The sequence below is a fragment of the Paramacrobiotus metropolitanus genome, unplaced genomic scaffold (genome assembly GCF_019649055.1).
Source record: "Paramacrobiotus metropolitanus isolate TYO unplaced genomic scaffold, Prichtersi_v1.0 Parri_scaffold0000003, whole genome shotgun sequence".
NCBI classification, from domain to species: domain Eukaryota; kingdom Metazoa; phylum Tardigrada; class Eutardigrada; order Parachela; family Macrobiotidae; genus Paramacrobiotus; species Paramacrobiotus metropolitanus.
This window is the reverse complement of record NW_026570223.1, coordinates 1,217,618-1,230,743: the sequence shown is the minus strand read 5'-3', so window position 1 is coordinate 1,230,743 and position 13,126 is coordinate 1,217,618. Positions and strand designations below refer to the sequence as shown.

The 13,126-nt window shown below is 39.5% G+C and overlaps 3 protein-coding genes across 4 annotated transcripts; 2 read left to right on the top strand and 1 right to left on the bottom strand.

Moving 5' to 3' along the window:
* Positions 1 to 784: 784 nt before the first annotated feature.
* LOC129596132 (mucin-5AC-like) lies at positions 785 to 5,399 on the top strand. The gene is made up of 12 exons (XM_055493325.1): positions 785 to 940; positions 1,054 to 1,128; positions 1,250 to 1,391; positions 1,639 to 1,867; positions 2,099 to 2,170; positions 2,252 to 2,414; positions 3,133 to 3,321; positions 3,404 to 3,555; positions 3,804 to 3,966; positions 4,098 to 4,204; positions 4,325 to 4,529; positions 5,122 to 5,399. Exons 1-12 carry the CDS (start codon positions 883 to 885, stop codon positions 5,181 to 5,183), a joined length of 1,617 nt encoding a protein of 538 aa, XP_055349300.1. The 5' UTR covers positions 785 to 882; the 3' UTR covers positions 5,184 to 5,399.
* Positions 5,400 to 5,899: 500 nt separating this feature from the next.
* On the top strand, positions 5,900 to 8,456 carry LOC129592025 (ganglioside GM2 activator-like). Of its 2 annotated transcripts, none has more exons than XM_055487967.1 (7): positions 5,900 to 6,198; positions 6,347 to 6,461; positions 6,958 to 7,013; positions 7,091 to 7,154; positions 7,438 to 7,538; positions 7,775 to 7,847; positions 8,146 to 8,456. In XM_055487967.1, the coding sequence occupies exons 1-7, from the start codon at positions 6,064 to 6,066 to the stop codon at positions 8,262 to 8,264; spliced, it is 663 nt and encodes a 220-aa protein (XP_055343942.1). In that variant the 5' UTR covers positions 5,900 to 6,063; the 3' UTR covers positions 8,265 to 8,456. The 2 variants fall into 2 exon arrangements, with proteins under 2 accessions (XP_055343942.1, XP_055343950.1); XM_055487975.1 differs by having other exon boundaries at positions 7,091 to 7,158; positions 7,442 to 7,538.
* LOC129592016 (uncharacterized oxidoreductase YjmC-like) lies at positions 8,388 to 12,809 on the bottom strand. The gene is made up of 10 exons (XM_055487959.1): positions 12,655 to 12,809; positions 12,085 to 12,406; positions 11,553 to 11,660; positions 11,071 to 11,151; positions 10,741 to 10,856; positions 10,279 to 10,362; positions 9,839 to 9,974; positions 9,443 to 9,576; positions 9,226 to 9,321; positions 8,388 to 8,831 (listed from the first exon to the last, which is right to left on the bottom strand). The coding sequence occupies exons 2-10, from the start codon at positions 12,392 to 12,394 to the stop codon at positions 8,670 to 8,672; spliced, it is 1,227 nt and encodes a 408-aa protein (XP_055343934.1). The 5' UTR covers positions 12,395 to 12,406; positions 12,655 to 12,809; the 3' UTR covers positions 8,388 to 8,669.
* Positions 12,810 to 13,126: the final 317 nt, after the last annotated feature.

The following is a 13,126-nucleotide window of genomic DNA, read 5'->3' as shown; positions in this document are numbered from 1 at the left end:
ACAAATGTGATAAGCAAACGATTGCCAGTGGTCACTAATACGGCACTGTGTGTATATAGATATCAGCGTGCGCTATACCGTTGAATACGAGCGCGCTATACCGTTGAATTAATCGCACATCGCTGTTACAGTCTGTACTTACTTGATTGTGAGTCAGAGTTGCATATCCAATTTAACAACATGGACAGGAGTCAAGGAGCAATAAAAGCAATTTAGACTAACAACGTTTGTTTTACTACCTTATGTACAGTTGTACAATATTTATAATATAAACGGTACGTAATCTTCTGCTGTGTAGAATATGATATGGGCGGTAGGTCCTTTCAATGCAATAACAATGACGAAGTACTGTTTACACCAGGGAAAACTAAATTTTCTGAACACTAAACTAACTTTTCTTCCGGTTTACGATGAATTTGTAGTCAAAACGTGGAAATTTAAATTACCATACCTTTACGCAGTTTTTACGTCATCTCCAGTTAACAGGACCATATACTGACATTGCGGCGTCCGCAATAGTTGGTAACCGGCAGCATAATTATTTTGAAATTGTTTTTGCTGATTGTAAAACAGTTCATCTCAAAGGTATGAAAATCGCGGCAGTCTATACGTAATCCGCGTTATAATAACCTACCTGGACAATCGACAATTATTCATTATGATACATCAGCGTATCTCTTACGACGATAATTCTGCTTTGAAATCGCTGTGCTGTGCATTGGTCAAGGCTTTTCTTATTCCTTTAGTAGCCGAGAAAATATAAAACAACCCTGATGCCGAAAAGGTTTCCGGCAATGTTAGCTGAAAATATCTTGCAGTAGCTTTACGTGCTCCCGGTTCAATATTACTGTTGGTAACCGAGCTGCCCAAATTAAACCTATAATGGCAATGTCGTTAGCGGTGGTTTTATTACTCATAATAGGGATTTCATTTACACACGGTTTGTGGATCAAATTAATTAAAATTATTGATAACATGAAATGCGTTTATTAATTCGTATCGCTAGGAATGTTCATATCGTACATATCGTTATTAATTTATATCGTTTTCTAGGAACGACGAATGTCAATCCAGAGTATGGACGTTGGGATAAGACTCGTATTCCTTACTGCTTTGATTCTCAGCTAAGTAAGAAGCGAATAATTTAATGTCGCTTTGTCTACAAATAGAAAAAGTACAGTATTACATGACCGTTTGGTTAAATTAAACCAAGGGAATATTCATAATCATTCTACCTTTTCCTTTACAGCCACGGTAGAACAGTCAGCCGTCAATAGTGCCATTGCGATTCTAGCCGGCACTACTGGAGCACTGCAAGGCTGTTTGGTTTTCGCGCCGGTACCATGTACTTCCACAGAATTTAAAATTCGATTCACTATTCCCACTGGCACGTAAGTGAACAACTTCAAGCTAATTGCGTAAGGCTTCGCATTTTAAAACCAGTAATGTTTTCGCAAATATTCGTTCATCTCCTGTGATAGATTTTCATAACGAACGTTGCAAATTGTACTCGTTTACGAGGTGACCTTTTGTTTCCAAGTTAATGAAAAGTGCTTCCGCAAAAAATACGCCGTATGTCCAAGTAATAACCCGCGTAGGTATAGGATGGAATTTATCTATTGTATTCCCGATTTGTAGCGGAACGGCCGCATACTCATCCAGTATGCCCGGTCGCTGGATGAGGGCGCCCACCGGAACATATGAGCAGGCTGTCTCCTTGGCACGCGACACCCTGACGCGCTGTAGCACCGATCCTAGGTGTATAGCGCGCTACATTGTCAACACCATGGGCAAGCGTAACGAGCACGAACGTGGTGATCGTGATAGTTTCATTACGGTGCAACCCGATTCAGCGCTGACCGTACCGGTACATTTTGAGGAAATGAAGCTAACTTTAAGAATTACTGCCTAATTAGTAACGTTCTTAATCGTGCTATTAAATAAGGAAATTGTTTTTCCAATAACGTTTCGATAGAAAAATGCAGTGAACAGGTGAATCTTCATGTAACTAAGCAAATTAAAAGGTTAATAATCAAGCGGATGAGAATAATGCGCCAATCCATGTGAACAGTCATCATGGTGACCTTTCGAATTGCAGGCAGCTTACCGCAAGTACAGCGAACAAGAAGCGTACTGGAAGAGTTATCCTTATGATTACTGCAGCATTACGGTAAGAATACGATTAGTAATCTTGACACAGCGGAATTCTTCGGCTTATGACGTCAATGGCGCGTTGTTTATTCCTTTGCAGCATAATCAGCCCGCTGACTTCGCTGCTACTGGAACCGCTTTCACACTACCGGCTTCTGCGCCCATGCCCTGTATTCCCAGACTGAGTCAGATCAGTGCCACCGACTGCACACTGCTGAACATCACCTACCAGTGTGGACTCCGATGTGATACCACCAATGTTTGTAAGTCCATTATTTATCACGGTACACGGTAATGCTCTACATTGTAGCAACTACTGAAAATTAAATACTGTAATGTTATGTACGTTGTACGAATATTGTACACAAACATTGCACGAATATTTAACAAGCATAAAATAAAATTGGCATCGCATACATTCTGTCACAAATACGGTTAATCTGGTACAAATTTCAGTTAAGATTTAATGTAGATGTATTTTTATAGCTTCTTATTGAAATAAATGGATGCACTGCATCATTATCGAAGCGGCGACACCAAAATTAATAATATATTTGCCCCGGCCACAAACCGGCAATGAACTACTATAATGCGCTGTAATAGTTTACACAAACGATAAATTCGTTTGCCGTGTACGGCAACTTGCATCGGCGATAATTATTCTAAAAAATGCATGGTAAAATTGAGCGACTGTAGAAGAAGCCGAAGTACTGATATCTGTTTTACTCAGACTTATATCTCGAAAGAGACAAATCATTGAAATTTTTACAAATGAACCAAATAAGTAAATACACGGAAACTAAGGTATATTGAAACTAATTCCAAAGTTAATTTTGGAATTAGTTTCAATAAAGCAAACACCAGGGTCTATTTGTATTTTAATACTAAGCTGTCCTTACATCTCTTTAAAAACTTCCAGTATTTGCTGCATGGAAGCCCTCGGTACCATGTAATCTATAAATCCTTGTATTTTTAATCAAGATGTTGCCCAGTGCAACCCCGCGCAGTGCACCGGCGTCACAACCACGACTACGACAACGACGACGACCACACCAACCACAACGACCACGACACCGTCACCCAACTGCCAGGTCAACTTCTGCTCCACCCCGCCACCCCAGATCAACGAAGCATCACTGCTCTTCAACAATCGATACTATCTATTCTCTGGTAACATCTTATTACTATACAACGACACATTGATGAGTATGACCTTTACAGATTAAAGCAACAACGTTATGCTGCTATGTAGGTGCCTGTATGATCGAAGTTGACGGCCCGACAACGAGACTGATTACCGGAGCACAATCGCGAACCATTGGCAGTATGCTGATCGGTGTAACGGGACCGGTGTCAGCCGTGTGGACGGATCAGATGAGCTTTACTACTTACGTGCAGACACAGGTAATTACGAATTTCGCGAATATGTACAAATATATGCAGAGTACGTAAAACTGTGAAGTAATATGTCCGCTTTTACACTTTTTATTATTTTGATAGCTATTACCTGTTAAAGTGGTAATACATATGAGATTCTTAGTGAAGTGTATAAGAAAATTATCAAAGAACGCACTGGCTTCCTACAGATGAAGAGAAGCACGTAGCTACGCATGCGCCATGATAATAATTTTATTACGTATTTTAACTTTTAGGCTAATCAGTTTTATTCCTGCTCGGGAGCCTCCGGCGCCACAACTGCAACGTGTACACAACTGCCACAAAGGCCAGCCACAATAACGGGTTTCGGACCCAACGATCCGGAATTCGAATGGGCCGGCTCGCAAACTGGACCGTACGCTTGGTACCGTTACAGCAGTACGTATCTGTAACAGTTAACGTGATCTCGCACTGTACTGCAATGAACGTTGTGTGTTAGTAATATTTCTTGTAAACATCGGCTAACTTAGATCGAATTAACGTAAAAAAGTGTTATTTGCCCTTTTCAGATACAGCAAGGCAGTATGTTAACGAATACACCCAGCAGCAAAGGGCACCCACAACCGGAACCGGCGTCACGGCTGGTATTACCGGCAACTGGAACGGTGTATATATGGTAAACGGCATATAAGCTTTGATCCGGCACTAATATTGATAACTAAAGTAAAACAACAGTAACACAAATAATTACATACAATCGCACAGTCTATGGAGCAATGATGACCTTTCTTGACAGGTTCGAGGAACCGGCGGTACCAACTCCGTAGTGGTTATTGGATTGGATAATACCGGCACCAACCAGATGGTACAAACACTGACACCACAAGGAAACGATGTATTCCAATGGACCGGCACCGCCACAACACTTACCACCGCCTTAGGTTGCACAGCCGGCACTAATACCGGCACCGGTACCGGGACTGGAACGGGAACCGGAACAGGTAAAACATGATAAGAGTAGAATTAACTTTGGCATACGCTGCACGTAATACAGCGCTGTACATGTGGATAAAAAAAACATGACGTGTTTCCTAAAGCTATATATTTCGGAGAGTTAATGAGTTTCCCAGTTAATTATAACGTCCGCATATGTGGATATGGATTCTGAAAATATTCGCATTAGTCATACGAACTTCATCTTATTATTCAGTGCTGCCGAGTAACATGATTGTTGTTTTCTGTATGATCATTTAATGGCCGTTAAAATAAGTGATCACATTGTGTGACACCAATAGAATGAACCATATTTTTGATATTAGGATTTCTTATGCGCAATTCACTTGAAACAGATTAAGTAGTACTTTTTCTTTGAACAAAAATATCGCAGAGACATACTCTAGATAATTTAAATATTACTTTGTAAGCAAGAATTATTGCACTTTAAAAATGTAAGGTCAGCGCATTTGGTGCACCGAGTTCGATGTTTACTGCGTAAAATTAACTGCAGTGAAATAATCATAACCAGTTTACTTCCACTATATGTCCTTTAGAGTAACGTGAATTCTTCCATAATCCAATCCTTGATTATTGCAGGGACAGGCCAAGGTCCCCCACCGGTTATGGATTTTATCAATCGACCAAAAGTTAACGGCTAACAGCGCTTTGGCGTCTGTCCTAGCGTTTGTTTCTGCTTTTGCAACTTGCCTGACATACTTGATGGTGTTCTGATTAGTAGACGTTAATTTTTGTGTTTTTTTCTGCAATAAACCAAATCCAGTTATTTTGTATCAGCAGCATATATAGCCAGAGCTGCACTACCATATGCTATACAATATGTTATATCTCGACATTCGCATAAAAAAATATCGGTATCTGCGTAAACTCTGGAACAACATACGTACTAATAAGTACCTTGCGTAAATTAAATCGGTAAGTAATTTTCAAATTGGCATTCTGGGGAATATGAAGTAGGAATTACTAAATTCCATTATATATGTAATGATCTGTAATGTGCTGGCAATTTCCAACATACAATACAGTAATAAGAAACCATAATAGTTTATCAACTACTTTTTCTGTGCCATTAACATCTCCTGTAGAATGACAATGTAATACATATGTACGCGACTAGGTAAATGTGCATTTGAATGTATAAGGCATATTCACATTCATAAGGGAAAATAACTTATATGATTAGAGCCATCTACACTTTGACCTTACACCAAACATCCTTTCTAGCGTTGAATACCGTAGTAAACATTTAGAATTAGCAGCATGCGAATTAGCAGCATTCCAACAGTAGCATGCGAGATTTTAATCGCTTATCACAGCTACTCGTACGCTTTATCGTCTACTGTCCGCATATCATCAGGCCCACAACCAGCTCACACAAAACAGACTTCAGACGGTAGGAGGTTGTGTAAAATTGTCAACAGCGCTTCGTTGTATATAAATACGGATTCTTTATGAAAATTTCGTGCAGTTCATTATCGAGTTTAAGTTTTTCAGCATCTGCTTTTAACATAAAAACCAATCATGAATGTATTGTGGGAAGTGACCTTTATCTTGGCCGTCGCATCCAGTACACTGGGTATGCTGCTGCCGTTCAAATGGTCCAGCCATGCTGCTGATGATGCCACGCAGCAATGGAATTTTCTGTTAAATAAATGGGTAATGTTGTGCAGTTGTGAAGCTCCTAAATAATCTTTACGTTTACTGTCGCCGTTTAATACGGCTCCCTAAAACGCTAAAAACTTATCACAATCCGGGCACATGCTTCACATACAAGTGTACTGTACATGTACATATTATTTTATAGGCGGTGGCAAAGAATCTTCATCTGCAACATTTCTCATGGAAATCCTGCGGAACCACCGCCGACATCGTTAAAATCGACAGCATCAGCATTTCACCGGATCCCATCCAGTTGGGCTGTACGTAACCAGTCAGCCAAGGAGTAACCAAAAATATTTTAACTAAAACTTTCGCGTACGTGTTGATATTCTAGCAAAAAATTTCTATAACGTAATCACACAAAACAATTTATATATAAAGTCTGTTCCAGAAGTGCACAACGTACTGTATAAATCTTTATTAGTAAAGTATGCCCAAAAAGTGCATTTTAAATCTTCTTTTTTTACCTGTTATGTATATATGTATACATTGTACAGCCGTGATTTTGTGTTTGATCCTAGTTTCATACGAATTTAGCATTAAATGGTAAAACAGATTATATAGATATATGTAAGTATAAGTACAATTTTGGTGCATCTCGCACAGGATACAACCGCGTTACTTGGATTGCACTATTTGCATACAAAGCTCTTACGACCGCATTCGCACTTCCAGTTTTTCAGGAAACGTAACGAGTGTTCATTGGAAGTGTTGCTGAAACAATACCGCACTCGTATAATTTTCTTGATCTTACAGCGCCAATGAAAATCACTGGATCTGGATCCATCACCAAACAAATAGACCAGCTGGAGGTATAACTCATAAAAACTTGAGATAACAAAATTTTTCAAACGTTTAACAGCGTTAATCATACAAACAATTTTTGCAGATCGATGTCGTGATTCAAAAAAAGGTTTTCGTATGGATTACAGTCCCATGTGTGGATGGAATGGGCAAGTTTGCATGCGCATTAACGTTTTTTGCTACTAGGAGATGTCAATACTTAGACGATGTAGAGAAAGCGTATAAGAGTGGATATTCCGCGCGGATGTTAATTCTGTATACGTATTCATCCACATCATCATGATCTATTATAGGAAAACAGTGTTATTCAGATACAATTATATTTTTATGATCTGTACAAAAGCCGGTCATCATAATTTTTGCAATATTGCACTTCTGAGCAACCTTTCAATCCTTGTGCACTTCTGACATTAATGGGCCACTTTTATTTAGGAAGCTGCAATTATACCGATGTATGCAGTCTGTTGCCGCCTCAGCCCTGTCCTGAACCCTTTCAGCAGCAGTCCATTCCATGTACTTGTCCATTTCCGGCGGTAAAAGCACTGAATTGCTGATTTTTGTTTGTAGGGCGATATAAATGAATATAATCTAGCCCTGCGATTGAATGACTTGTAATATTTTTTACTTGCTGATCTTTTATTAAGCAATTCAAAAAGGTGGAAAATGTTGCATACGCATTATACGCGAAAATTAAACGGTGGTATTACGCTTAATACTGTACAAGATTGCTCGAACTGAAATTACTAATTCATCTCTCTTTTAATGACAGGCAACGTATAACGTCAAGGATTTGCCGGTGATGTTCACACCATCCAAACAAATTCCTTCCTGGCTAGATAAAGGTTAGTATAAAACCAACTGTTTTCTGAAATTTGAACAACGTCTTGCAACATAAGGGTGAACGCTTCTTTCGTTATCGTACGATGCGTCGCACGGGCATAAAGTACAGATAGAGTACAGATAAGGTACAGATAAAGAACACAATGATAAGGTATTTATTAAAAATGCCTTTTCTGTACTTTATAATTTTGTGGTATTAAAAGCTTTAACAAAATGTGTTTAGTTTGTCTGTAGTGGAACAGCACTTCAATAATTATTCATATGGAAACATGTGACCGAACCGAACTTTTATAATTGCAGGTGATTTCAAAGCCCACGTTGTGCTGAAAGCTGGCGAGATCCCTTTGGGATGCTACGATCTGGAGTTAAATATTGTCGGAGCAAAGGATCGAAAGAAGATCACTCACGAAGACAACTGAAGGGCCAATTTCCAGAATGCTGATACGAAAGACGCAAGGCCAAAACACCATCTAGAATTCTCGACATTATTGGACTGTTTTATAATTTACGCTTCTAAAGTGCCGACGGTCTGTTCAAATAGGTTTTGTTTTCATATAAATTAACGTAAATTTATGGGCCAAGCACCGCAACATAAAATTCTGCAAAAGAAACATGTAAAAAATCTGGTTCTTTCATTAAGCAAGCAATTAGAAAAAAAACAGCATATAAAATCCAAATAAAATTAACAACTAAAATCATTAAAATTCCATCACCGAATGTCTTTTGAAAAAAATATAACACAACAGGAATGAGCGCAATTAAGTGTAAAAAAACGAACAAAATCAATGGAAAAATAATTTGGAAAAACGTCTTAACGGAAATGTTTATTGCTGTGTGCGCATCGGTTCCACGCCCAGTTGTTGTGCTACTTCCTCCGCGTGGCGAATCTGGTTGATGTGGTATGGAATGCCTCCCAATCGTTTGCATTTATCCATATGCAACCGCTCAGGATCACCGGGCACCAACACCGGTTTGGACGGATCAGCCTACAGAATAAATTTCCGTTTTTACTTGTCGTCAACGGTGTCTTAAGCTGCTACTTCAAGAAATTCCTATCGAAAGCAAATGCTACCATATCTAGCTGAAAACCAGAATCCTGTAAAATTTCTCGCAAAAACAACACGGCAAATACATTTCAAAAATAAAGTCTGCAGTCTTACCTCTACACATGACACGTTTTACATAGTGATAAGAAAGCAATATGTTCCAAGAGGGAAGGAACTAGATTGCATGCCACAACACTACGTTATCTGATCATTTCTGCTGGGTATAAGCTATTCGGTATACCGTAGCTTCGTACATCTATGTGCATAGGCCGTGTAAATTACATCGACTTCCGATGAAAACATTTTCTCTGTTTTAACTGTTCAAACCACTTACCGGTTCCAAATGACGCAGAATATTGAGGAATCCATGCAGACGCTCACGGAATCCATTACCAAAACAATCCGGATCAATGGCACCCCAACACTGACCCTAAACAGCCGCAATTAGAGGTGACGAAAGCAGTCTAAGTTTAGAAAAATTTCCCATCGATTTCCGGGTGGACAATATACGAGCATACATTATCAGTAACACGCATTACGCAGTTTATTACCAAATTCGCCTCGCTGGTTGGATTGGTCCACGGGCGCACCAGCGGTCCGAACGCCGCATTGGCTAATATTCCGCAGAAAATCTCCACCATAACGTTCAGCGCGTAGCCTTTGTAGCCTCCGTTACCTTCTAAACCTGTACAATAAACAACCAGGGTTCAGTCAATTATTACAGCATAATTTTCACAAAATATTTCCACTGATATCACTTTCAGAAACAAATATAAATTTTTTTAAATATACAAAAGAAACCAGCAACGCACAAATGACAAAACCATTCAGAAAGACTACTGAATAAAATACATAAAACAGATTTTCCCAACATAAATTATGAAGAGTTTTAATTTACTGAGTAAGGGAATAATAACAGATCTCAGATAAAACTGAACACATCTAACCTCCAATTGGTAATAAACCACCGCCGACATAAATTTTCTCGGGGTCGGTTGTTTCTTTTCCATCCTTATCGACACCCCACACCGGAGGCACTTTCTGCTGCGTTCGCATGGCCAACTCCACTTTACCGATGGCCACCTAGAAAACAATTCAACATATTAAAAAAACAGATGCACCACGTCCTGATTAAAAAGAACAAACGAGCGGTTTGAGGAAGTCAAACGCTAAGGCACGCTGCGCTACAGTTAACAACATCACCGATATTATTTTTATAAAAAAATAATTAGCGGGCGTAATTTTTTAGATAATTTTCTTCTGTTCGGATTCGCAGAAAGGTGATACACAGCCGTACATTCGCTAGACGACAGTTACAAATACAACCCCATTCAATTAATGCATTTCATGTAACAACCCTTTTCCGGGTTTCCTTTATAGAACCCACCGTTGTCGTGGCCATATCCAGGGCAAAATAATCCCCATTAGCTGCCGGCGCCATCACGCACATGGCGTTCGTGCCCAAGGCTAACTACAATCACCAACAACACCATAATTTTACCAACGCTGGTACTGTACTGCTCATTTCTCCGAGAAGATAATATAAGTACTGCCAGAGCTGACGGAGTCCCAGCTTTGTCAGCAGCGGCAAGTTTTAAGAACGAAGTAACGCTGGGAAACTATAAATTTGAAAAAAATTCGGAATAGTAATTCAAAGTTCCCCTGTACATACTGTCTAGAAAACTTTCGAACAAACAAAAGCAGCGCTCGCTAATTCCACCATGGTTATTAAAAATGCAAATGAGGCGATTAACTACATCTACAAATAAAAATAAGATGAACTTTTCAAACGATTTTCCTAGCACATCTTTCAATACCGCAAACACGCACATATCTGTACGGTACTTACTGTTTTGGCTCGCGTAGGCACTGCCAGCGGACTGGTATTACAAAATGCAAATCCAATTAATCCTTCCCGAACAGCTTGTAATCCATAATACCCAGCAATACCGAAATGATTCGATGCTATGATACAAAAACGACGACTACGGTTAATCTGCTAAATCTGATCCATAGTGAAAGTGTAACATCTGTAACTCGTACTTGCAACATTTGACGGCACGATTTTTACAAGCGATTCTTGCATGATATTAACCATAACCATACGCAATAAAAAAAATCATTACCATACACAGAATCAGTACAGTGCAATCACCGATGTTCATAATACACAATTTACCTCGGGCAGAGACCCATCCCACGCCGGTTTCCTTCGCTTTCTTCATGGCAACACCCATGGCGAAGTTGCCCACCACAGCACCTACATATTCCGGAAACATTCTCAATAAGAAGAAAAAGATAAATATTAATACGTTTTATGGAACCATTAAGATTCCGTAAAAAGAAACCTACAACGCACACGCTTTCTCAAGCCTCGAACATGTAATTGTACAACAAAGGCTAAGATATACAGTAATCGCATTAGTATCTAATAGCTGAAGCCTCGGCACTACGATCGCAGCCTACTTTTGAGTTCGTTATACACATGACTTCACAAGACGAGATCTACAAATTTCTGCACCTTTCCGGAAGCTCTGCTGTATTAAGGGAGAAATGCCAGCAATTTTAATCACTTCATATAGCAATTATATTCTTGTAATTTTAAGGAATTGATTTCTTAATACAAGCAACAAGATGCACAAGCCCCGGCCAGTGTTTTACCTAGAAGATTGTTCCCATCGACCAGCGCTGTGGATGCTGATTCCTTGATGATGCCCGGTACGCCAGACAGATTGGTTAAATTCCTCTTCACATCCAAGATGTACATATCTAAATAGCGAAGTACAGCAAGGTTAGAACAACGTGCCAAAAACCACATCTCAAAATTCAAATTACCTCTAAAAGACCAAAACGCGCCATTTTGTTAGTTGTTTTGGCAAACAAAATTTAATCGTATTGATTCTTTGTTCGTATGACATGCAACATAATAGAGAAACCGCATTTTGAAGCAAAATAAAATTACTTTTTAAAAATTCCCCAATTTCGCAGTGCAATGAATCCTAGCTACCATCAAGAAAATAAAAATTGTATGAGTGCTTTCCTAATTAACATTATTAAAACTTACCAAAATTTGCTCGGTAGTATCTGCTGTCGAAAAAATTCAGAACGGAAAATCAGTTGCAAATTAGCCAAATCTCTTACGATCAGATTCCCTGGAAATAGATTACCTAAAGATCTTAGACAGATCGCATACCTAATCGATTTAATCCATGGGAAAAATGTCCGCGGTGATCGGCCGTGACAAGAAGATCTCCCATTTGCGCAGCATGCGACTGACTAACGCGTAGTTTTCGCAAGCAGCGCTCGATGAAATCCCGAGCTTCATCGATCTCCACCACAACCCGATCCGACTCTAATTCATTGTTAGCTGCGTTCTGAATTTGTCCAGGCTGCGATTTCGGGGCTGGATTCGGTTGGAAACTCGACGAACTCATCCAACGCACCGCATCCGAATTCTGCACCGCTTTCCGGAGGCGATAAATACTTCGTAATCGCAACGGCATTTTACAAAGTTCCTACAAATTCCACAGAAGTATAACAAATATGCAATAACTATCCGCTGACATGTTTCATTTATTATTATACAGTCCAAGAGCAAAATTTCTCGTTATCCGCCACCAACAGCGAACAGATTCAAAGACAAAAATCACCATGCATCACAACGCCGTTGCGAGTAAGCTTCGTCAAAATTTTCTAGGGGATTTCACGTAATAAGGGAAATTTTGCAAAACGCACTACACACGCCACGAAAACACTGGCTCACCGTTGCACACTCGGGGATAATTATGTGGTTAACTCAGGTTAAGCGATGAGTGACAGGAATCAGCATCACAACAAATGCTTCGTCTGGGAAGCAAACAAAGAAACGAGGAGGAAGATCGAGGATCACACTGATTCCCAATCTCTGCACTCTGCAGTTGTTGGCGCCGCGAGTACGTACTTACGTGGACGGTGCAACAGCTGTTTCCTACAGGGCAATCATATGTTGCGCTAAAATAACTTTTTGAAAGAAAAGTCGCTGACCGATGATTACCCAAAAATCTGAATTCTGAAAACTCCCGCAACATAAAGATTCATCAAATTGCGATAAACGATAATTGGATTTGCATGTACAAGTCAGTCCCAAAATAAAGGGAAAAAACTACGAAATAGTTCCATGGATTGCAATTGTTTTCCATCAGCCTTGTTCTTTGCTTCATTAATTTACTTTTTTTTCCTGCTGCACTCGTAGCAAA

What these genes read in the sequence shown, in the direction of transcription:
- LOC129592016 (XM_055487959.1), bottom strand. Translation starts at nt 12,394, where the DNA reads ATGCCGTTGCGATTACGAAGTATTTATCGCCTCCGGAAAGCGGTGCAG. An exon ending in CGATGGGAACAATCTTCTAG is followed by an intron (nt 11,152 to 11,552) that starts GTAAAACACTGG and finishes CGGAATATGTAG; the next exon opens with GTGCTGTGGTGGGCAACTTC. An exon ending in CAACCAGCGAGGCGAATTTG is followed by an intron (nt 9,322 to 9,442) that starts GTAATAAACTGC and finishes GCGGCTGTTTAG; the next exon opens with GGTCAGTGTTGGGGTGCCAT.
- LOC129596132 (XM_055493325.1), top strand. Translation starts at nt 883, where the DNA reads ATGGCAATGTCGTTAGCGGTGGTTTTATTACTCATAATAGGGATTTCA. An exon ending in ATGTGATACCACCAATGTTT is followed by an intron (nt 2,415 to 3,132) that starts GTAAGTCCATTA and finishes TTTTTAATCAAG; the next exon opens with ATGTTGCCCAGTGCAACCCC. An exon ending in TCGATACTATCTATTCTCTG is followed by an intron (nt 3,322 to 3,403) that starts GTAACATCTTAT and finishes GCTGCTATGTAG; the next exon opens with GTGCCTGTATGATCGAAGTT.
- LOC129592025 (XM_055487967.1), top strand. Translation starts at nt 6,064, where the DNA reads ATGAATGTATTGTGGGAAGTGACCTTTATCTTGGCCGTCGCATCCAGT. An exon ending in GTACTTGTCCATTTCCGGCG is followed by an intron (nt 7,539 to 7,774) that starts GTAAAAGCACTG and finishes TTTTAATGACAG; the next exon opens with GCAACGTATAACGTCAAGGA. An exon ending in TCCTTCCTGGCTAGATAAAG is followed by an intron (nt 7,848 to 8,145) that starts GTTAGTATAAAA and finishes TTATAATTGCAG; the next exon opens with GTGATTTCAAAGCCCACGTT.